At 47.0% G+C, this 24,710-nt stretch overlaps 1 protein-coding gene across 1 annotated transcript; it reads left to right on the top strand.

Annotated features, from left to right (window-relative positions):
• Positions 1-24,281, top strand: Pex5 (peroxisomal biogenesis factor 5). Its single transcript, XM_051173066.1, is given in 19 exon segments — positions 1-61; positions 5,073-5,459; positions 5,577-5,734; positions 5,841-6,005; positions 6,273-6,308; positions 6,597-6,729; positions 6,903-7,034; positions 15,306-15,411; positions 15,797-15,885; positions 16,305-16,331; positions 16,334-16,416; positions 16,640-16,735; positions 17,098-17,217; positions 21,618-21,761; positions 21,918-21,988; positions 22,408-22,620; positions 22,900-23,065; positions 23,365-23,522; positions 23,699-24,281. Coding segments are annotated over 19 exon segments (2,547 nt in total). The 3' UTR covers positions 23,901-24,281.
• The last annotated feature ends 429 nt before the right edge of the window (positions 24,282-24,710 follow it).

Here is a 24,710-nt window from a genome sequence, read left to right as displayed (position 1 = left end):
ATGTCGATGCTGGTTCGGGTGGAACCTGGAGCTGAACCATTGGTAGACCACCTGCTTCTGGGTCAGGGTTTTGTAGATAGCAGAGCAGCTCCTCGCTGCAATCTATGGAAACAACAGTTTTTTTTTTTTCCTATTTTTCCCATGCCTGGGAAATGTTATGCAAAAAGAAATCTCTATGCTGTTTCCTGGGATTCTACAGTCCTTGGTCTGCTATTCATTTATTCACCTTTCAGAGTCTTTGTACATTAGTTTTTATACTAATTTCGGCTATATGTAACGAAGGAAGAGAGTAAAGTGTTTATTTCATTCTCCCCAAAGCAAAAGCCCCCAAACATATGTTTCCATACACACACACACACACACACACACACACACACACACACAATTTGTTCAGCATACTGAAGAGATTGGTGAAAATATAATGAAAAGGGTGCAAAACCACTTATTTGGGGGAAGCAATCTCAAGCAGGAAGCGCCCATCCTTTTCCCTTCCTTCTTTGTATTCACAGAACCTTCCAATTGGCTTCATTCTTAAAGCTTCTTCTTGTCACAATTGCCATCCTGGGGACAAGCTGCCAGCACATGATCCGTGGGGAAACACACATTCAAACCACAAGTTTGTATCATCCATAATTCACAAGCCAAAACCCACCGCCAAGGTTGATGGCCCTAGCAGGTGTCTGAGAAGTGATGAGGTCAGAGAACTCTCCATCGTGAATGAGAGCAGGACCTGTTGAAGAGATTCCAGAGAGGTCGTTGCCTCTTATTTCTGTGGGATGCAGAGGCAAGGTGTTATGAGGAGGCAAGAGCCTCATCAGATACTGAACCTGCTGGTGCTTTGATCTTGCCTATAAGTCACCTAGTCGAGGTGTTTTCTTATAGCAGGTGGAATGGACTAAGACACAGGGGTAAAGGGTGTGTGCACTACCTTCTTCTCTGGGGAAAATTCCCTGGGACAAATGGGGGTGAGGTAGGTACTTTGAACCCAAACCTAGGTGGGTAGTGCTAGATGTGCCTTGGACTTTGTACTTATTGCTATTTTGAACAATTAAAACAGACTGCTATCTCCCAGGTACGTTCGGGGGCCTGGCTTTGGAAATGGCTGCATCTTACTGCACATGCAACTTTCTTCTGTTGTCTCGTTGTCTCTGTCAGTGATGACTACTGAGGCTGAAGGAGCGGTGGACACTTGTAACCAACAGATCCTTCCAAATGTGTCTGTGTGAAAACTGGACCTTGTTTTGCGATTTCCAGAGTATGGAGACTACTTGCATTACTCCGCATCTATTTAAACACCCAAGAAACAGAGCTGGGGGGCGGGGCTCAACGGTAGAGCACTCATATAGCATGGCAAGGCCTGGGTTGGATCCTCAAGTGTAAGGGGTAAGGTTTTTTCCTCCTGCCACCGCTGGTCTTGTCCTGCCGCCGCCAGCCCCAAATAACACACAGAGACTCTGTATTAGATGTTATACTGTTGGCCAGTTACTACTTTCTTATCGGCTAGCTCTCTCTGTCTTAAGTATTAACCCATTTGTGTTAATCTATGTATTTCCACGTGGTCTTCTTACCGGGAGCCGGCTGCTGCATACTGCTCTCTCCAGACTCTCCATCTTGACTCTTCCTTACTACTTCCAGTTTCCTCCTTGTCTCCTAGTCCCTCCTATATTCCTTTCCTATTGGCCAACAGTGCTTTTATTATTAACCAGTATGAGAAACATATATACATAATGGCATCTCCCATCACTCAAGTTTGTTTTTCTTTGTGACAGGATATCTCTATATACTCCTGGCTGTCCTGGAACTCATTATGTAGACCAGGCTGGCCTCAAATTCACAAAGGGCTGCCTGCCTCTGTTTTCTGACTGCTGAGATCAAAGGTGTGTGCCATTATGCATGGCTGATTCCTCATCTTAAAAACAAAAACAACAAAGGCTAAAGCATCCCCCTTCAAAAGAAAAAAACGTGGACTTGAAAACATACAAATAAATTTACTCATTCAAGTGATGAGATTGTGTAAATTATTGGCACTTAAAGGACACAAAGTAGGCAAGGTTGTAACATGAGTTAGATTTCATTATTGGTCAGGGAATTGGCGTAGGGATCCATGGCAGGGACAGAGTTCATCTCCCCAAAAGGTGGTAAGGGGCTAAATGTGATGTCACATGTGTGCAATCCTAAGATTCAGAAAGCAGAAAGAGGACCAGGAACTCGGGGCTAGCCTGGGATACATGGGAATGCTCATAATGCCTCTTCCCACCAACGCTAGACATAGCAGGTCATGCCCATGATCCTAGCACACAGGGAGCTGAGGCAGGAGGATTACAGCAAGTGTGAAGCTGGCCTGGGCTACAGAGTGAGACCCTGTCACAAAAACAAAAATAAACCAAATTGAAAAACAAAAGTAGAGCGCAGTGCGGCCTTGAAGAATACGGACGCCCATTGTGGTGGTGCACACCAGAAGGATTTGATGAAAGAGATGGAGGTGGGAGGACCACGAGTCTGAGGCCATCCTGGACCACACACTTAAAAGGGGATGGTGAGATGGCTCAGTGGTTAAGATCACTGATTGCTTTTCCAGAGGACCAGGGTCAAATTCCCAGCACCCACATGGCAGCTCACAACTGTCTGTAACTCCACCCTCACACAGTCATACATACAGGTAAAACACCAATAAAATAAAAATAAATAAATAAAAAGAATATGGACTTTGGAACTGGACTCTCCAGGTCAGTGGTCAGCAAAGCAGGGCCTGGCCACTCCCAGTTTCTGCAGAGTCTAAAAGCTAAGTTTTTTTTTTTGTTTGTTTGTTTTTTCTGTTTTAAAACATTTTTTGCTTCAAAGTCAAAAGAATGGCTTGTCATGAAAATTATATACCACTAAGAACTCTGAATGTAACACAGCCATGCCCCTCCCCCTATTGTGAAATGACAGCACCCTGGGAAAGTCCCAACACTTCTGAGTCTCAATGTTCTTACCTCTTGAATGGGGACAGCTTAATATTAATAGTTATTATTAAGTGGATTACATAAATGAATATTTGAAAAGTGCTTAAAACCATACCTGGCATGGTAAACATATATCGGAAAATTAGAGGATTTCAGCCTGTTGAATTGGTTAAATATTAAGGAATATTTACCTTTGCTTTATAAAAAATATTTATTTTATGGCTAGAAATATGGCTCTAAAGTTGAACTTAGATGAAGATTTGATTTCACATTAGAAACCCAATGGGCTAAATATCAAAATATTAAGCACCCACATAACTTAGTCTTTCTCCAACACCTCTGGGACTGTGGGCTAGACTCTGTGAAGTCTTTGGCTTACATCAAAGCTCTCTAGGCTCTACAAGGATGACATCTCCAAGTATGGAAGGCAGGATTGTATATGGGTCAGTGCCTGGAACTATGCTTGCATTGATTAAAGTGTGTGTGTGTGTGTGTGTGTGTGTGTGTGTGTGTGTGTGTGTAGAGGTCAGAGGACAGCTCTCAGAGGGAATCAGTTCTCTCTGCCACTTTGTGGGACCCGGAATTAAATTTAGGCCATTAGGCCTGTATACAAATGCCTTTACCTACTGAGCCATCTTGCCAGCTCTGGATTCTGACTTCCCAGATGTTTGATTTTCGGACGAGTCTTATTTGTAAGTAATATCTTTTTCATAGGAGTATTATGAAGATTATGATGATTAAAAGTGCTAGTGCTCACCAAGTGTTTAGTGTAACACTTGGGGTTTAACACGCATTTCATAAGCTTTAGTTATTATTACAACCATTCTCCCAAGAGCTTGGCATAGTGAATTACTGCTAATCAGTTACTAAACTCCTAGCAGAGCAGAAGGCTATGTGTGTGGTGTGCTTTGAGTGTTACTGGGAGATGCTTTCCTGTTTCCTTGATGTTAACATTACATGTTTCCTTAAACACTGCTTTCTCCAGACAGCCTCCTGTTTTAAGTGTTCATCTTCTAAGAGGGCGTCCTTTTTTCCTTGGTGCGGTTAGTTTATTCGATCTAGTTTTTGTTTGTTTGTTTTTTCTTCTTCTTTTTTTCTTTACAATGGTAGCCTAGGATCAGTGGGGACACCCGAGGGGCTGGGATTTATTGTAAATTGGAAAATAGGGGTTAGAGCCTCTGAACAATATCGACAATGTACTAAAGGCAAAAGCATTGCACAATATTCTGCCTTATTTAACCATTGTTGCTATAAGGGCAATTCCTATCTTTCTAGGGATGGATTTACACAGCTTGTATTCCCCAAGTGAGGCTACCTTTGCTGTAAAGATAAAGCCTGCCCCAGAGCGCCACCTGCTGACTATCTGCTTCCGCATGGTCTGGCTTTTCTAGCATTAATCTCATCCGAGCCCACCAGCCAGCACTCTGAACCCCTCCCCTTCCCCACGACGTCAAGGAGTCCCTTGGTCTTGGACCTAGGTGAGACGTCAAGGTTTATTTCCCTTGAGGTTCTCTGGCAGATGGTGGAGCCTGAGGCTTAGGTTCATATCCACCCCCCCATCAAAGGTATTTCTTGCCACGTTCTCCCAACTTGGAGCTGAGGGAATCAGGCCATCATGACCTTGAGCAGTAGTGATGTTGGAAGGAGAAAGGAGTGACTCACTGCACCGTTCCCATCCATTACCGGTTTGAGGTCTCAGAATGCGTAGGACCCTATTTTAGTCACCAGAATTTGTCATCATCCGGCGCAATTTTCCTCATTATACAGGCAAGGGAGAGGAATTGGGGGCAAGCCTCGGTCTCCTTGGAGGCTGTGACGTTGTCCTGAAGGAGCACGTTGGAAGGGGTGGGGGTGGGGGCGGGGGTGAGGTCCACAAGGCCGAAGCAGGTCACGGATTTGACCCCACGAAATCTCCCAGGTTCTGTTTGGCCGATTTAGAGAGAGAGAGAGAGAAGACCCAGGAAAGAGAGTTGAGCCTTGGATCCTGCAACCTTGGCTCCCTTCCAAAGCCCGAGAAGCCTTTCCTAGCTAGCTCCATTTCTCTGAATTTTCCAGAAAATAAATCCTGGCGTTCTAGGGACTACTGGAGAGCTCGCCAAGCCAACTGGCCAGGACTTCCCCTTTAAGGCTCCTGGCTCCGCCCATTACGCCGCGCAGCTCAAGGCCCCGCCCCCTCACCAGCTTCCGTTGATCTGGGCCGCAGCGCGGCCGTCCCGTCCCCTTTAAGGCTGAGCCCCGCCCCTGGCTCCCGCCCCTCCCTCCCCCAGCCCACCCCGGGTGCCCCGGCGGGTCCTGCGGTGCGGCCCGCGGCGGTGAGCATCGGAGCCTGGGGGCGCGGGGTCGGGGCCGCGAGTCTCCGCTGCTGCGGTGGCCTTGCGGGGCGGGAGCGGGAGCGGGGGCGGGGCTGGGCCAGCGGGACTGGGGGCGCGGGGCCGGGGCCGGCCCGGCGGGGGAGGGGCTCAGGTGACGGGGATCGGTCCCGCAGCGCACCCCCGACTTGGAGTGCGGGTCCAGGTGTGCGGTCGGTCGGCGATCCTGCTCTCTCTGGTCCGGTCGCAGTCCCCGTCTAGGCGTGTTGATGACGCGGTGCCCGTGCTCCCCAGGGGTCCAGGCCCATTTGTCGGGCTGCAGTTGGCGGGTGGCGTCTGAGATGCAGTCCTGACAGCTGCGGGAGGACCCGAACCGAAAGCCGAGGCTTGGAGTGGGGAGGCAGGACGAAACAGACTCCCCCTGGACTCCGGACACAGCTAGGGGGTGACCAGCGAGCGGCAGGACGCCTGGCCCTGGAGGCCTGGCCCGCGTGGGACAGTCGTGGGCCCACCTGCTCTAGAGGGCCGAAGCGTGCGTTGGGAAAGTCCGACTCTGGGACCACAGTTCTAATCTTGTGTCCATCAGGGGAGCTGGTGGTCACCATGGCAATGCGGGGAGCTGGTGGAGGGCGAGTGTGGGGGTGCTAACCCGCTCATGAAGCTGGCCACCCACTTCACCCAGGACAAGGCCCTTCGGCAGGAGGGACTGAGGCCTGGCCCTTGGCCCCCAGGAGCCTCAGCCGCCGAGACGGTGAGTGTTCTAGGGCAGGAGAGCCCATTTGTCAGCCCAATAGGTGCTTTCTCTGTTGTTACAAGGAATAGCAGTTACCACTCAGTGACGATGGGGTGAGCACTGTGCATCTGTACACAGACAAGGACAACTGTTTTATAGACAAAGAAGCCGAGGCTTTGTGAAGGCTTAATCACTTGCTTTAGGTCACCTAAAGTTAAAGTTGGGGCTACTCCGGATGCCTGTGCCCTTCCTGACTGTGTTATTGCTTCTTTTCTTCCTTCTTAGGTTTCCAAGCCCTTGGGAGTAGGTTCTGAAGATGAGGTAAATAAAGCAAGTTTTCTGTCTGTCTGTCTCTCTCTTTTTGGTCCATGATGACTTTTTTTAACCTTTAAACAGTCCACTCATACTTCACGTTGAACTCTCTCCTTGTATGCCAATGCTTTCTTCTACTCCTTTTGGTTTCCAAATTTACAGATGGATGCTTTTTTCTTTATTGTCTCCAGTGTCTATTTTCTATCTCTCTGACATCAGTATCCCCATCTAGTCTGTCCTGCCCCTTTCTGAGGCCCTCTGATCCTAACAGTTCATCTCACTATCTCTCTGTAATAGTTGGTGGCAGAATTCCTGCAGGACCAGAATGCACCCCTTGTATCCCGGGCCCCTCAGACCTTCAAGATGGATGACCTCCTGGCAGAGATGCAGGAGATTGAACAGTCAAACTTCCGCCAGGCACCTCAGAGAGGTAGGTTGAGGGCCTGGTGAGAAAGAAGACCAGTGTTTTCTGTGCACAGAGGCCGGAGGGCTCCTATCCTATGACTTTGCTGGTGTCAGCAGAGTGAGGAGACAAAGGAGGTGGTATTCCGGAGTGATGGGTGCTTGTTTCCCTTTTCTTAGTCTTCTCTTGTCTCTTTTTAGCCCCTGGTATAGCAGACTTGGCCTTGTCTGAGAATTGGGCCCAGGAGTTTCTTGCGGCTGGAGATGCTGTGGATGTAGCTCAGGATTATAATGAGACTGACTGGTCCCAAGAATTCATCGCCGAAGTCACAGGTAAGGCTTGTGGGAAAACCTGTACTATTTGTTTAAAAGTTCTGTACTGCAGTAATAATTCCTCTTAGGGTATAAGGTGACTTTTAGCTGTAATGTTTTTTTTCTAACTTCTTGATTAATTTCTGTAGGACATTAGATGTGACTTCTTGTAGTAACTGGAGGGAATCAAAACATATTAACAAGAAAGCCGGGTTTGTTTGTTTGTTTTGTTTTAGAGACAGGATTTTTCTGTAGCTTTGGAGCCTGTCCTGGAACTCATTCTGTAGACCAGGCTGGCCTTGAACTCACAGAGATCCTCCTGCTTCTGTCTCTGGAGTGCTGGGATTAAAGGCGTACATCACCACTGCCCAGATTTTTGTTTGTTTTGTTTTGTAGAAAACTGGCTTTGAAGCCAGGTGGTGGTGGCTCAGGCCTTTAATCCCAGCACTTGGGAGGCAGAGGCAGGCAGATTTCTATGAGTTTGAGACCAACCTGGTCTGCAGAGCTAGTTTCTTGGCTCCAAAGCCAAGAGAAACCCTGTCTTGAAAAACAAGGAAAACCATGTTTGAATGAAGAAAAAACGAGAGGGGGAAGAGAGTGAGAAAGGAGAGAGAAAAAGAGGAAACTCCAGCCTAATGCAGAGAACTAGAGATGGGATGGATGGCCTAGGAGGAGAGAGATCATCACTGTAGCCCCTGGGAGTCTGGCATTCAGCCATCTTGAGTAGAATTGGGGTCTGGGCAAGTAGAATTATGGTGTTCAGAAACTAGGCTGTCTCTGTATCTGTAGATTCCTTATCTGTAGATTGGACAAATCGTGCATGAAAAATGTTTGGAAAACCTTATGTCTATACTAAAAGTATACATACTTTTTGAGTTTTTAGACAGGGTCTCTTGTAGACCAGGCTAGCCTCCAAATCCCTATGTAACTGAGGTCTTCCTACCTTAGCCTCTTGAGTGCTGGGATTCCAGGTGTGAACCACTATGCCTGGCTGTTTGTATATGTGTATGCACGTGTGTGTGTGTGTGTGTGTGTGTGTGTGTGTGTGTGTGTGTGTATGTGTGTGTGTATTCATTATTTCCTGATCCATGTAATTACTATATACTTGGCATTTATATTATATACTGGGTACTAATAGTCATCTAGAGATGTTAAAATAACAAAGGAGGATGTATAGGTTATATTCAGATAGATCATTTCATATAAGAGACTGGAATCTGTAGTTTTGTGTCTGTATGAGTTCCGGGAACTATTCTATTGTTGTTATAGAGGAATGAGTGGCCTTTGAGGGTAAAGGTCATCTACAATGTTAATAATAATATTAGCTTCTGTGTACTTAGTGTGTTCTGAGCTCTGTGTGAAGTGCATTGAATTTGTTGTTTGTTTAAACTGCATGACAACCCAAGTTCTAGCTACTGTTTTCAGAACCACTTTACAGATAAGCATACTGAGTTTTTGAGGTATAGTTTTTTTTTTTTCTCAAGACAGGATTTCTCTGTGTTACAGTCCTGGCTCCTGGCTGTCCTGGAACTCACTCTGTAGACCACGCTGGCCTTGAACTTACAGAGATTCCCCCTGCCTCTGCCTCCCAAGTGCTGAGATTAAAAGCGTGGGCTACCACCACCCAGCTAGGTGTTTTTTTTTTTTAATTAATAACATAGCCTTTATTTATTCTTAGGCATTTTCATACATGTAAACAGTGCATCTTGGTCACATGTAACCCGGGCTCTCTGGAAGAACTCCCGACTCCTCCATCTACTCCCTCTAGATACCCAACATGCCCTGCTTCCCTCCATGCCCCTTCCTCTCTTCCCTTTCTTTTGTGTTAATAGTCCGCTGAGTCCAGTTAATGCTGCCTCTCAGATGTCACCTGATCTTGTTGACATGACCCCGTGCAGGTGACTACCGCTGAAATGAGCCCATGGGTGCAATGGGCACGCCATGTCCTGAAGACGGTGTGTCACTGCACCCCACTCCATCCTCTGGGTCCCACGTCCTCCCCACCCCCGCTTCTGAGGATGGATGTCCCAGTGAGGGCTGAGTGCTGGTAGTCTCTTACTTATTCTCAGCACTTCCGTCAGTACCTGCTGACCACTGCAGAGAGGCTTCCCTGGCCACGCTTGAGGGCAGCACTGTCTGTGGTGAGCACACATGTCTAGAAGGCAGTTTAGTTTAAACTCGCTGTTTAGGGTTCTCCCTAGGGTGTAGTTGGGGTTTGACTGTGGACCAAGCTGTCAGTCTGTCCTGCCGGGCCTGTACTTTATGCTCTTTCTCCCTTGGCTGCACACACCAAGCTATCGGATTGGGGCGAAGGGGGGGGGCAGAGTCTTCAGCCTTCCTCTCCTGATTGCTCACTGAGAAAAGCATTGTTGGCCTTTTTTCTACGCTGAGAAATCCGAGGATGAGAAGAGATATGAATGGGGAAAGTTACAAAGATTCTAGCCTCTGGGCAGTCACAGTGTCCTGAGTAGTCGAAGGGTTTTGAGTTAAGGACTTAGTTGGCATTTCCTCTGACCATTTCTCATTCTCCTGAAGGTAGGGCTTCCTCTGAACACAGGAGAAATGCCCCGGAGCCCAACGACTAGTGTAAGTGGTTATAGGTCATTACACCCAGATGCCCTTTCCTAAAGCAAGGAGGGCAGACAGTGTTCTAGGGTTTGCTGTTAGTTCTGAGCCGTCTCGGCTAGGCTGAGATTTGGAAATCTTACAAAGTGTCAGGAGGAGATTTGATATCCAAGCTCATGCCTGCTTGCACCCAGCAACTGTACTTTCGAACAATTCCAAAATCCTCAGTTTTAGAATACTCTCAAGGCTTCCCTGTGGAATTGCCTCAAGTCAGAATCCGAGCTATCTAGAGACCCTCTGCTGGACTGAACCTTCCAGGTGTCCACACAAACCTTAGTACAGAGTGACTGGTTGGAATGGGTGGGCATTAGTCATTTCCATAATTTAAAGCTAACAGGCAAAACAAACAAACAAACAAACAAACTGTTTGTTCAGCAAAGCACAATGTGAGCCTGATTTTATTATAACTAATTACTTCCTGCCTGTGACATCTCCCCTAATTCACAAATGAGAACAGCCTTAGAAAAACATGTTGGACCTGCCTCACCTGCTTGGTTGTCTTTGGAGAGCTCATCCGGTTTGCACATTTGTTTGCAACTATTCCTGCTTCACAGAGGCCCGGATGTGGGTACCTGGAATGGTGCCGTGTGCAAGTGGTCTCTGTAAAACTGTCCCGTTGTAGTAGACCTTTGATAGTGAATGAACAAGTGGAGAGTTGGGAGCAAAAGCTGAAAGAAATTTACTTGCTAGGAATTCATAATTTATTTAAAAGATTTCTTATTTTTATTATTATTATTTTATATATATGGGTCTTTTTGCCTGCATGTTTGTCTGTGTGTCACATATATGCATTACCTGCAGAAGCTGGAAAAGGCTGTCAAATCCCCTAGCACTGGAGTTTGAGATTGTTGTTAGCTGCCAAATGGGGCCTGGAAATTGAACCCAGGTCACCTGGAAGAACCTTTAAATAAGCTGGTGTCCTAACCACCGAGCCATCTCTGCAGCCCCAGAGTTCATGCTGTAAAATGTCTTTCTCTTAGTGTTTGTGGCTGGTATGTCAATGATATGAGTTAACTGTTTTATGGGCAAGTAGATTCGAAACAAAATCCTGTACTTTAAAAAGTCTTACTAGCTAATTATTTTTTGGTGTTTGTGAGACAATAATCTCACTGTAGCCCTGCTGTGCCTCCAGCTTGCTTTTGTATATCAGGTTGGCTTACATTTGTGGCTGTCTCTGGTGAACGTTATGGTTACTATGGTTACTGGCATGTACCCTTATGCCCCGCCCCCTTTTTTTTTTGAGAAAAGGTCTTACTATATAGCCTGGGCTGGCTTTGAACTGAGTTTTGCCTCTGTATCCCAAGTGCTGGGATTATAGGCTTTGTAGGTTCTTTTTATCTTTTAATTCCCATGTTTAATATTCTAGAATTACTCAAAAGGAACTTTGAAGCTCATCTTTTTATTTTATTTGTTTTTTTTTTTTTTCAAGACAGGGTTAGACCAGTCTGGCCTCTAACTCACAGAAATCCACCTGCCTCTGCCTCCCAAGTGCTGGGATTAAAGGTGTTCATCACTACCACCTGGCTAGTTGTTTTTTTTTTTTTTTTTTTTTTTTTTATATGGAAAATTTTATAGTCTTACTGCTAATTTCAGAAAAATAAATAAAAAGAAAACATTCAGGAAAGTTCTGTTACGACCTCAGATTCTCCCTGTGGTGATCAGGAGATCCACTTTGGTACATTTCATATAGCTCATTGGTTTTCCTCAGTTTTGCATTCCATTCATTATCTGTGTGTGAACAGTATTATGCAGCTTCATCAGCTGTGTAGATTTGCATAAGCACCCAGTCAAGACTTAGTCCATCACTATACAAGACCCATCCCCCCTTTTTGGTCTCTCATACTACTGATAGAAGCATCTGTTGTGTTTTCTGGCCAGTTGGCATCTTGTGTTTACTCAAATCTGGAGATAAAACTCAGCCTGCGGTATTCTGAATTTAGACGGACTCAGTTGACATAATACTGTGTGTATTAATTAATCAGGGTTATCTAGAGGAACAGAAACTTACAGAAAACACACACACACACACACACACACACACACACACACACACACGGGGGGGGGGGGGGAGGATTTATTAGAGTGGTTTACAAGCTGTGGCCCAGCTAATTCAGCAATGTCTGTCTACCAACTGGAGGTCCAGGAATCCAGTAGTTGTTTAGTTCATGAGGCTAGATGTCTCAGCTGGTCTTTAGTATGTCACAATGTCAAAGACATAGGTTCTGATGCCAGTAAAGGAATGGGCTTGCCAGTGAGGAGAGCAAACAGGGAGAGTGGAGTGCAAGCTTGCTTCTTCCATGTCTGGAATAGATGTGACTTCCAGCCTTAATCTACAGGCAGCAGCAAAGTTGTGGTCCAGAAGATCCAGACTAAAAGGAAGTCTCCCCAAGCCTGGCCTTGGTGGTGCACGCTTTTAATCCCAACACTCGGGGAGGCGGAGGCTTGCGGATCTCTGTGAGTTTGATGCCAGTCTGGTCTACAGATCGAGTTCCAGGAAGGCTCCAAAGTAATACAGAGAAACCCTGTCTGACTCCCCCCCCCAAAAAAAAAGTAGGTCTTCCCACTTCAAATGTTTTAATTAAGAAAAAGTTCCCAGCTTGTTGGGTTGTAGTTAATTCCAGATGTAGTGAAGATGACAAGCAAGAATGGCCACCACAGTGTGTGAAGGTCATAGGGCAGCTATGAACTACCAGCTTGTGCTGTTACAGGAAAAGTCGCCAGAAGCACTGGCAGAATGTGCTGGTGCTAGTTCTTCCCTGAAAAGAGGAGGAGCAGCTATGGAGTAGAGGAGCGACAGTCTCCCTGTGATGCTCTGTAAGGTTTGCCCTCCCCAGACAGTAATGATAGCAGCCGGCTTTGTACTGCCTTTTATTTTATTTATTATTATTATTTTTGTTTTGTTTTGTTTTTTGAGACAGGGTTTCTTTATATAGCTCTGGCTGTCCTGGAACTCACTCTATAGACCAGGCTGGTCTTGAACTCACAGAGATCTACCTGTCTCTGCCTCCCAAGGGCTGGAATTAAAGTTGTGCACTACCACTGCCTGGCCTCTGAATTATAATTTTGCAGACACCCCTATGAGCTGTTTGTTACTGTCTGTTTTATAGATAAGGAAGTGGAAACTTAGAAGTTAAAGTATCTACTCTGAAGTACACAGTGGAGTTGGGGTTTGAATGTGGGTGACCTCAGGCTCACTCTAGAACCTACACTCCTTTCCACAGAACTCTCACTGCTTAGAGTAGGGCGTTGAGTGTTTGACTTTTCCACTTGTAGGAGATGTGCTCTGTGAGAAGTATGATGCAAACAGGAATGTGATATCCAGGTCATTGGCTCAAACTCTGCTTATGTGTGACCTAAGACAATCACTGTTTCTCTTTGGTCTTTATTGCTTCAGTTCCAAGTGTGTCCAAATGGATCTGGTTTTCTGTAAGGATTTCTCAAAAAGGTTGTGAAGCCAAATGTTGTTCATTTGGTTATTTTCTCTAATCCCTTTGTTGGGGCAGGTTCCTAGTGCTGGAAAATTCAGCGTCTTGAGACCCAGCGTCAAACTGTGTTAGGTTGTTGTTGCTATTACTGTTGTAATAGCTGGGGATTGAACTCATGCCCTTTCGAATGCTAGGCAGGAATTTAACACTGATGTGCACACCCTGACCTGAATTGTAGAATGTAAGGATGGTGCTTGTCACCTGGTTTCTTTTGCCCCTAAAGTGTGGTGTGCATGTGGTAAAGTCCAGACAGTGTAGATTTTTCTGTTGTTTTGTTGTTGGTGAGGATATTCTACAGAAGTAGCTTGTGACTGTGGTCTCAGGATCTCTCACAGCCAAAGTGAGAGTAAGGAGGCAATGGAGAGTGAGCAGGAGAATGGTTCTTTTTCAACAGATCAGGACTAAGGAGCTGGGAGTTGTTACTCAAATCTGTTTTGATGTTAAACATTTGTTTTTCAGTCTCCATATATAAGCCACCATCTACTTATGGTAGGGAAGTAGAAAAATGTTACCCGAGGCCCTGAGAACAGAGCCTGTAGTTGTTGACGGTCCTTGAAATTAAAACATGGGATCTGTAAACCCAAACAGTTATTCATCATATTCAGCATATTATGCTAATTATGCACGACTTCTCACAATTAGGTGTGTGTATTCTGAGACCCTTGGCTCTTTTTCTTTAAGAGTTTGACATTCTTTTCTCAGAGTTTGAGAATGCTTTGTTGAAATTGTTCAGGCCAAGTCTTAGGTAAAGTGGGATGTACATCAATCCTAAGGGCATGAGGTGCTTTCTCAGTATTACAGCAGGACAGTCACACCTTCCAGTTGGGGATTGGATTACCTTGTCGGCATCTGGGATGTAAAGATGGGGACAGAGTAGAAGGTGGAACCTGGGCTTGTGCCTTCTCTGCTACCTCGGCAACACTAATCTGCTCACTGCTTGCTTGGTAGGACAAAGTTCAAGGAGTTGAGAAACAGTTCAGTGCCCTCATTTAGTGTTTGTTCCCATGTTTCTGGTGCCCTTTGTCACTAGAGTTTCTAAGATAACTTTAGAATTTGACTGAAAAACATGGCCTATTTAAATGTTCGGGGCCAGCTTGGGCTACATAGTGAGACCCTGTCTTAAAAAGCCCCAAACAGCAACAACACGGCGACAAGAGTCAGGATAGAATTATCTCTGGGTGTAGGGGCCTCTTATGAGGATTCGTGCAGCTCTGACTCTCCCCAAGTGGGTTGTGAGTGCTGTGGAGTGTCCAGGTTTGGTGTACACTGTACTTGATACTTTATATATAGTTCCTGTAAAGGAGCCTGGCTGCTCCCTGCTTCTTACTGAGCACTGTAGATGTCACCGAAAAGGATTTGGAAGGCTGGTGAAGGGGGAAGGAAGAAAGAGGAGGGGAAGTTGGGAAGTAAAGGGTGTGTGTGTGTGGCTGGGCATGGTGGCTCCTGCCATTATCCTAGCCATAGGCAAGTGGATCTCAGTGGTTTTGAGGCCAGCCTGGTCTATGTAGTGAGTTCCAGGACAACCAGGACTACATAGAGAGACATCCTAAAACCTCCATTCCCCCAAAGAAAGAGGAGTTGATGTGATTAAAATTCATTATATGGATGTATGAAAATGGTGTATTGAAGCCCCAATTTTGTACAACTGATATACACTAATAAAGATTTTTGAAAAATTATTTTATGTGTATTTTTCTACATGTGTCTGTACACCTACTTGTGTGCTTGGTTTCCTTAAGGTCAGAAGAGGGCACCTGGAACTAAGATATTACAGTCAGTTGTGAATTATCATATGGGTGCTGGGAATTGAACCCAGGTCCTCTGGAAGAACAGCCAGTGCTTTTAACCACTGAGACGTCTTTCTACCCTACCATCCTTTAAAGATAGGCTCTTTCTATAGGCTTCAACTTTCCAGCCTTCTGGTTCAGCCTTGGGAGTGCTAAGTTATTTCCAGATCTTCCTTAGTAGGTCTGCTCTTCCCAGCTCTCCATAAACTTCCATTTGGCCCCCTTGGGAATAGCTCAGCCAGTGAAGAGGATGTTGGGTGCATTAGAATTCTCTTCCAAGGAGGGGCTCTCCAGGGTTCTGTGTGCTTAGGTTTGGCTAAGTGGGTCAGTGAATCTGCACTACTTTCTCTATCTTACACTGGAGTCTTGATGAGTTCCACAACTGCTCTTTGCAGACCCCTTGTCCGTGTCCCCCGCCCGATGGGCTGAGGAGTATCTGGAGCAGTCTGAGGAGAAGCTGTGGTTGGGAGAGCCAGAGGGATCATCTGCCACCGATCGGTGGTGAGTTCAGTCTCTTTCTTGGATGGCATAAAAAGTATGATTTGGGCAGTTGCCCAGCCTCCCCCGTCCATATTCTCCACCCACATGCAGCTTGCAGGTTTTTCTTTTCTACTTCATTTATTAACATTCCCATTAGCATTACTGGTATTTCACCTATTAGGGATTTGTAACTGTCTAACCATGTTTCTCCGAGCATGCTATTCTCTTCTTCTCTTTGCAGCTTCCACTGAGATACCCTCTTTACTGTACTGGAGCTTGCAGCTCCTTGCCATAGTGGGATAGCATTGTTGTTCTCCTCCCAAGAACAGCAGTGTTTGCTGTGGGCCAGGACTGGGGAAGAGCATGGGCAGTGGGTGGATGGCCTAAGCCTGCTTGCTCGCCACAGGTACGATGACTACCATCCCGAGGAGGACCTGCGGCACACAGCCAGTGACTTTGTGTCCAAAGTGGACGACCCCAAACTGGCTAACTCTGGAGGTGAGTTGCCTCCTGTTGCTGTGCTCGGCAGAGCTGGGACTGAAGGTAGAAGCCGTCTTTCCTTCACTCTACGATGGTGTAAAGTGGCACTGAGATTCTAGAACTGTCTTCCTTCTGGAGAATGGAGATTTTGGATCTGGCTGCATCTTCCCACTATTTTCCTCATATCTTTGTCTGCAAACCCATTGTCTTTTCTGTGCCTTCTCAACTCTGGAGGGGCAGAACCCCTCCCCCATGTTTAAGTGTTTGATCTCTGCTTTTTTTTTTTTTTTTTTTTTTTTTTTAGTGTCTTTAGCGTTATCTCGATGCAGCTAGAGGTGTTTAGGGAGGGGCGAGTGCAGGGTCTCCTTGGGCATAGTTGAGAGTGTGCACCTAGAAGTCCTGTCCCAAGGTGCCTATGTGTGTCTCTGTGCCCCAGTTCCTGAAATTCGTGCGACAGATTGGCGAGGGCAGGTGTCCCTGGAGTCCGCTGCAGGGTCGGGCCGAGCTCAGGCAGAGCAGTGGGCAGCAGAGTTTATACAGCAGCAGGTAGGACATTGTCACTCCCCAGCCCACCTGAAGACTGCTGCCTAAGGTGGGGCCAGTGTTCAGTGGGAAGGGACTTTATGACAGGTTGCCTTGTGGCGTCTAGATCATGAGTGGGTGGGGGAAAGATTCTGAGAGTATCCAGGCTGGTGGTGTCTAGTGGGCTCTCAGTCACTGTTAATGGGAAGGAAGTTGGTGAGGTGGCATTGATCATCTTTTGTCACAGGACACATCAGAGGCCTGGGTCGATCAGTTCACAAGATCAGGAAACAACACAGCTGCCCTTGATGTGGAATTTGAGCGAGCCAAGTCAGCAATAGAGGTGAGAACAGCTGGTGTGGACACAAGTGCCCCAGGGCCATTTCCTCCCAGGGGCAGTATGGCTTTGTTAGTGTCAGAGGTGATGGGCATTGTCTCATAGTGTGCTGGGTCATCTGTGTCAATTGCGTAGATGTGGGATACGTGTTTTTTAAAAATGCAAATTCTTGGACATCATTCCAGATTTCTGCATCAGAATCTTGGGGGATGGTTGGAAAATTTGCATTTTGCAAAGCTTCTCTGATGGTTGCTGAACATGTTGAAGTTTAAGACCTATTGCCCTAGGGACACACCTCAGTAGAGTGGAGGGTGGGTGGGGTGGTCACGACACACTGCCTTTCTCTATCTGCCCTCCCTTCCTTACAGTCTGATGTCGATTTCTGGGACAAGTTGCAGGCAGAGTTGGAGGAGATGGCAAAACGGGATGCTGAGGCGCACCCCTGGCTGTCTGACTATGATGACCTCACATCCGCTTCCTACGACAAGGTAGGAGCCCCTGACTTTCCAGGTTCTGAATGGGAAGAGTTTCCATGCTGAAGCCATTGCTGCTTTTGAGCCTCTTTCTGTGGAGTCTGATGATACCTTGGCTCTTGATGTCCACTAATTGAATGGTCCTAAGATGTAGCAGTTAGTAAGAATACCTCTGCACATCATACAGTGACATAATGCCCATGAGGGAGACTTACACATGATGGGTAGGTCCTCTTTGGAGGTTGTACTGAGACAATTTATCTGCTGCTGGTCGTTCTGCTGGACAATGGTAGTTTCTCTGTCCAAGCTGTGACATGTATGTCCTTTTTTTTTTTTTTTTTTTTTTTAGCTAGTGAGTTCAATCTGGGGATCAAACCAGGGGTGGTGTGTGCTAGGAAGGACTAACTATCCCACTGAGCTATGCCCTCAGCTCTCATTTGAGTTCTGATCTTTTGTAGGAACCAGGCTCTTGTCCCAGTTCAGGATTTCAAAGAATTACATTACTAATTTAAACAATAGGAACATTTCCCAGTAGTCTGTGGTGAAGATGTTTGGATTTTTGCATGTAATGTGTGCTTTTGGCTTAGGTGTTTGTGAGTAAATCTGCTTATGAGTTTCAGGATCTCTGGGGACGTGGCTGGTAATTGAGCCTCTGAGTTGAAACATGAAGGGGAAGACAACAGGAATGGAATAATGATGATGAGAGGTTTTTGTCCTGTCCTGTCCCAGATAAGCACGCTGAGGCTTATATTAATTATAAACTGTTTGCTGATGGCTCAGGCTTCCTATTTGGCTTGCTCTCTCTCAATTATTAACTCATTTCGGTTCATCTGTGTGTCTCCACTTTGTCTTGCTTTACTGATACCTGGCCCTCTTGCTTCCTCCTCAGCTACATGGTTCTCCCTGGCGGCTCCTCTCTGTGTCCCTCTTCCCAGAATTCTCCTAGTCTGGTAGCCCGGGCTATACTTCCTACTTGGCTACTGGCCAATCAGCATTTATTCATCAACCAGTAAGAGAAATATATATTCACAGCAGACAGAAGGACAGCCCCATCAGAGTAACACCTCTTTCTCAGCTCAGCTGTGGAGGAGGAAGGACCAGGCCCTGAGCTGTGGAGCTGGGTGGTGGAGGTGAATGTTGACGTAGGGAGATGTGCCAAGCTGGAGGAAGGAAGTTCAGGGACTGTGAGAAGAAGGTCATGGGTCGAGAGCCTCAGAACAATCTGCTGCAAGGGAAAATGGGACCGTGGTGTTTCCATGTGTTCTGGGCTTGTCCAAGAATGGCCTTGTGTGGTGCATCGAGGGGCTGCTTCCTTCTAGGGAATCTCACTTTGTACTTTGCCACAGTATAAATTCCTCTTATAGAATAACACTCTTGTTGCCCTACATTAATAGTTTGATATGTTGTTGACTTATAATTAGCATTTCCATACATTTGATAAATGGAGACATAAGCACTGTTCTCATAAGAGCAGTATTACTCTGGAATTTATGACATACTTCACAGACTAACTTTTTAAATTTGAAGCTGGATTTAGCATTTACTATTTAAGTGCTAAATTTAAGACATGCTGGGCCAAATACGTAGAAAAGTTAAAACTATAATGAGGGAACCAGGCATGGTGGTACACACCTGTAACCTAGCACTTGTGAGGCTAAGTTGGGAGAATTGTAAATTAGGCTAACTCGACATTGTGTTTCAAAACAAACAAAAAATATAATTACGTTATTAGATCCATGAACCCTATTTGATGTTAGTGATACCTTGAAATCTTGCAAAACTTGGCTTAGAAAACCCTGCACTAATGCTTCACAAAAATGCTCCTTTTTATTACTTACTAATAGTGAAGTTATGTTCTGTCTGTCCTTAAGCTAAGTTGTACTGAATTATATGAAATACTTTAAAAGTGGGTTCATGGGTCTTTGTGTGCTTTTTAGTTGTTACTTGTTTTTTTTTTTTTTTTTTTTTTTGCATGTGTCTGGTGTGCATGTGTGTGTTGAGGCCAGGTATTATGATGAGGTGTCTTTCTTTGTTGCTTTCTACTTTCCTGCCTAGGGCAAAGTCTCTTTCTCTCTCTCTCTCTCTCTCTCTCTCTCTCTCTCTCTCTCTCTCTCTCTCTCTGTCATCTCTCCTCTTTCTCTCTTCATGAACCCAGGGCTCATTGACAAAGCTGTAGTCTAGCTGGCCAGCTTGCCTTGGGGATCCACTCTCCAATGGGAACACATGCTTGCTTGGTTTTTAATCTTGGGAGTTGGGGATCTGAACTCTGATCCTCCTGCTTGCCTACGTCTGCTTTATCCACTCAGCTATCTCCTCATCCCTCTTTATACTTTTTAGAATTAAGCATTTTTTATTGATAATCCTTAGACTTTTTTTCATACACACGTGGCCTAAAGAGACACTGTCACTGTTAGGAAAAGAGTTTCTGTGATGTAGAAGCCATGTTGTATCCACAGTGTGATCCTGTGAGAGTTTGCAACAGCCCAGGGCAGTGGATCAGACCAGATGACTGGCTGGGTTAGAGCTTTCAGAATGCAGAGCAGTGCTCAGCTCTCTGCACTCTGTAGGCTGTGAAGGGCTCCTTCAGAGGGTTCTTTTCCCATCTCTGCAAATCTTTTCTTTTTGCACAGGGGGATAATAGTTAATAACTCTTTGAGCAGTAATTGATGAGACCTTAAAATTATAGGTAATAGGGTCCAGAGGGAACTCCTGTTCGGGAGATGATTGTATTCATTCGTCACATTGTCTTGTAGAGACATGAGAACATTCATCACTGCTGGCTGCTACACACAGGCCTTCTACCTTCAGGAAGTAGCTACAGCCACTGTTAGTGGGCAGCGCTTAAGACTTTTAGTAAGGCTTTCAGTAGCTTTGAGGCATAAATTACATTAATTAGGAAATTACATCATATGTAACAATCTGCTTCCCACGGAGTGTCATTAAAGGATGGGTTGATGGATAGCAGTTAAGGTTGAGTGTAAACATATTTATTCTTTTGAATTCAGGTGATCTAGAGCATGTGTGACCTGTAGATAAGTGGATTTGCCACTCATTTGTAAATGGCTCAATGGCTGAGAATGTCCATGAGTAAAATTTGATGATGACATAGCCATGCTCATTGCATACTGCCCCTGGCTGCTTTTGCCCTCTTGTGGTGGAGCTGGGTAGTTGCAGTAGAACCTGCAAGGTGTGACATTTATTGTCTGGTCACTTACTGAGAAGGCATGCTATCCTTTGTAGTAGGGTTTTTACGGAATTTTTAATATTCCCAACTATCCATGTGACACATTTCCCTCAAAGCCATCTCCAGCAGCCAGTCTCATGTTTTGAACCCCACTGAAGTTGTTAATTGTCCTTTACAGCAATGACTTGCACTATAGAATGTAGCCCTTCTGATTCGTTGTTTCACAATGATAATCAAACAGGACGGACGTCTTGTCTTTATTCTGTACAGTTTACTGCTAAGTTCTCCATGTTTGTACTGTATTTGAAATTGTTCACCAAACTGTCTGGTGACCTGCATATGGTTTTCATTCTTTTTTTGTGACGGTAACTTCCCCCAAAGGAATGTTTTATTTGTCCAAAGCCTTGTGGCTTACCAGTGACTTTGGCCTCATCTTGTCCTCCTCCTGTTCACATCAAATGCTAGTTGGCAAAGCTTTTGAGGCGGCACTGTAACTTGCTCAGTTGAGAATCCCCCCAGCTGGAAGAGATCAGTGTCTTGTAGAAGTGTTCTGTGCCAGCTAGATTTTGGGATCCCGGTTGTATTTAAAGTCTAGAAGCCCACTATGGTGGCTTATGTCTGTAAAGTCAAGGCAAGAAGAAAGCTGTGAGTTTGAGGCCAGCCTCAGCTACATAGCAAGACCCCACCTAAAAAAAAAACAAATGAACAAAAACAAAAGAAACAAACAAATGTAGTTATGGGGAATAAATTATTTCTGATGCACCCAGTCAGTTCATGCAGTCCCTGAGTTGGGCAAGCCTTGCCTTGAAGGCGGGGCCTCTGACTGATGTCACAGTCCCCTCACCCACCATCACACTAGGATTTGGGCCCTGAGGTGAGCTTTCACTGTGATAGGCGGGTGCCGTGGAGAGGCGCGCTCTGTCCAGTGGAGAGAAGTTGAAGATATGGCAATGCAGGCTTGGGAAGGCCTCCTAAAATAAGTTTATAATTGCAGCATAGATACTTCCAGCCTCAGCCAGCTTCCTTCACTATGAATAGCAGATGGCAGTGAGTTGACACTCCCCTTCACTTTGTCATGGATGGGCCTCACGATTCGGAGACTTTGCTGCACCGGCGTGGAAGGAAGCCTTCACCTTCTCCACCTGTCTTGACTGCTGGTTTCCCAGCCCTGCTGCCCTGACTGCCTAGATCCCCTCTTAGGAGTTCTCCCCCTCGATTCTCTTCTTTCTAGGGGTACCAGTTTGAGGAGGAGAATCCCCTGCGGGACCACCCTCAGGCTTTTGAAGAAGGACTGCGTCGACTTGAGGAGGGAGACCTGCCCAATGCTGTGCTGCTTTTTGAGGCTGCCGTGCAGCAGGACCCTAAGCACATGGAAGTGAGTGGGCTTCGTCCAGTTTTGTGGGGGGGACCCAGAGAGGCATGCAGATGGGGTGTGGTCTCCTCCAGCTGCCAGTGAGATGGTGCGTGGGGGAAGCCCATGGAGGAGAGGACAGACACAAAGTCAGTGATGGAATTGTCAACTTCTCTCCAGGCTTGGCAGTATCTGGGTACCACCCAGGCTGAGAATGAGCAAGAGCTCCTGGCTATCAGTGCCCTGCGGAGGTGAGTGTGCCACCGTGAGGGCAGGTACATGTAGATGTCGGCCTTTAGTCTAACAGGTACCAGAACCAGGGCCTTGTCTTTTCTGACCACTAGCATACGAATGAATCTGAGATTGTCCTGAGTCAGCATGGCTCAGTAATGACTGGAGGAGTGAGCGGAAGGCTTGATTCTGATCCTCCGTCAGCTTTGATTGTATTTGTGGGATCCTGGTTGGTCTTTGCCTGCTGAAGCTTTGCCTTCTCAGGGTTGGGATCTTTAATATTAACTCGAAGGCCAGAGGATTCTTCTCTGTGTTGACCCGAGCAGGCAGAAGTGAGGCATTCATGAGTGTATTTCAAAGCTTGGTCATGGGCTCCTGGTGCTTGAGGGCTGCTGGTGTCATGTGTAGATTCTCAGTCTGCTCATCTTTGTGCCATCAGGTGTCTGGAGCTGAAGCCAGATAACCGGACAGCACTGATGGCGCTGGCTGTAAGCTTCACCAACGAGTCCCTGCAGCGGCAGGCCTGTGAGACCCTGCGAGACTGGCTGCGCTACTCACCGGCCTATGCCCATCTGGTGACCCCTGGTGAAGAAGGGGCGAGTGGGGCAGGACTGGGTCCCAGCAAGCGTGTCTTGGGATCCCTGTTGTCTGAGTGAGTGCATGGGTTCCTAGGGTGAGGAGGGAAGTTTCAGGATGCCGAGTCCAACAGTCTAAGAGTGAAATGGCTTACCCAGGGTCAGCTTGAAGGAGGTTACCATTCTACCATGCAGGGCTGTGATGAACAAAGCAGGCTGGGAAGTGGAGTTTGGGTAAACGAGATACAGTGATGAATCTTGGGAGTATGGTTGACTTTTTAAGGGGTTGTTTTGGGGGCTAGGAATACAGACGGACCCATCTACCTAGCTGTGTGCTTTTTCTTCTCCTTCCCTAGCTCCCTGTTTCTCGAAGTGAAAGAACTCTTCCTGGCAGCTGTGCGTCTGGACCCCACATCCATCGACCCTGATGTGCAGTGTGGCTTGGGAGTCCTCTTCAACCTGAGCGGGGAGTACGGCAAGGCCGTGGACTGCTTTACGGCTGCCCTCAGTGTTCGTCCCAATGTGAGTCTCAGGGGAAGACGGCTGAAGAGTCATTTGCACATGGGAGATTTCACGACAGCCTTGGGAAGACTGGGAAGGGAAAGGGGGTGGGGGGGGGAGGACAGGGGGTGTATGGACGCGGGAGGGAGGTGTGACTGCCACAGGGTGACCTAGTGAGCACGCTGGGAGCTACTGAGGGCAAGAGAGTGGGTTAGTGACCTGCATTAACCAAGCAGTAGTGAAGTGGGTGGCAGAATTGATGGAAGTTGTCCAGAGGCCTAGCTCCTATTCCCAGATCTCTCTCTCTCTCTCTGTCCCAGGACTATTTGCTGTGGAACAAACTTGGGGCCACACTGGCCAATGGGAACCAGAGCGAAGAAGCTGTAGCCGCATACCGCAGAGCCCTCGAGCTACAGCCTGGGTATATCCGGTCTCGCTATAACCTAGGCATCAGCTGCATCAACCTTGGGGCTCACCGGTGAGGATGGGCTCCTTTGTGAGCAGATGCATCTTGTCTCGGGCTCCTCGTGTTATGACCCTCCCTCCCTCCCTCCCTCCCTCCCTCCCTCCCTCCCTCCCTCCCTCTCCTCCCTCCCCATTCCCCATGCGCCTCATTCACTGCTGTTCCCTCACTATCTCTCCTCTTCCCTACAGAGAGGCTGTGGAACACTTTCTAGAGGCTCTGAACATGCAGAGGAAGAGCCGGGGCCCTCGGGGCGAGGGGGGCGCCATGTCGGAGAACATCTGGAGTACCCTGCGATTGGCCTTATCTATGTTAGGCCAGAGTGATGCCTATGGGGCAGCTGATGCTCGGGATCTGTCTGCCCTCCTAGCTATGTTTGGCCTGCCCCAGTGACAGTGGGATGGGCTGCCCTGTGAGTGTCTGCCTAGAGGGGTTCTCGCTCTGGATGTGACTCCCTCTCCTCCAATGGGCCTACCAAGGGGTTGGGCTGATGACCACAAGCGGTACGACCTCTCAGGAGCTGCCTCGACGTAGGGGTGCATGGTCTGTGTCCTAGGTCCTACATAATTGTAGGGAATGAGCTGTCTCTGTCCCTTGGTAATTCAAGGGCTATGTACCCAGCTACAGATCTCTTTCTGCTCATCATGCCCTTTCCTGGTGCTGAGTTTCGGGTAGGACCCAACGACATAGGGAAATTGTTGTCATCAGCTGCCGTTTGTGTTAGGGTCTACCACATTTGTAAGTCTCTCCTCGCCCTACTCTTACTGGGAATTGGTAACAATTCAGCTTCCTCGGGCAGTTATAAGAGGTTCTCCTGGCAGCTGTGATACTGTATGGGAAGGATGCTAGCTGTTGGCCTGTTAAGGGAAACGTTGATGTTGCTCCCCAGAGCCGAGCTTGGGACACTTGCTCATAGTTTTGTCACTCGTGGGAGTGAGCCGGGACTCTGTCCCCTGTGGTGGACACTGTAGAAGCAGTGGACACTCAGGGCTGGGGCCCATCACTGCAGGGAGCATGGGCTACGAGGGAGGGAGGGCGCTCATTTGTGGGATGAGCCCAGAGTCTGAGGTGGGACAGTAGGGGGTGTGGTCAGGACTGCAGGCTCTGCCCCTTGAGAGACCTGTAAGTAGGAAGAGAACAAACTCTCATAGCAAACTGGTTCAGAAGCTGTATTCTTGCCAAATTCCCAACTGAGTGTCTGTG

Source organism: Phodopus roborovskii, unplaced genomic scaffold, assembly GCF_943737965.1.
Source record: "Phodopus roborovskii unplaced genomic scaffold, PHOROB, whole genome shotgun sequence".
NCBI lineage: Eukaryota > Metazoa > Chordata > Mammalia > Rodentia > Cricetidae > Phodopus > Phodopus roborovskii.
Note: the sequence above shows the minus strand (reverse complement) of the source record. Positions and strands in the feature narration are given on the sequence as shown.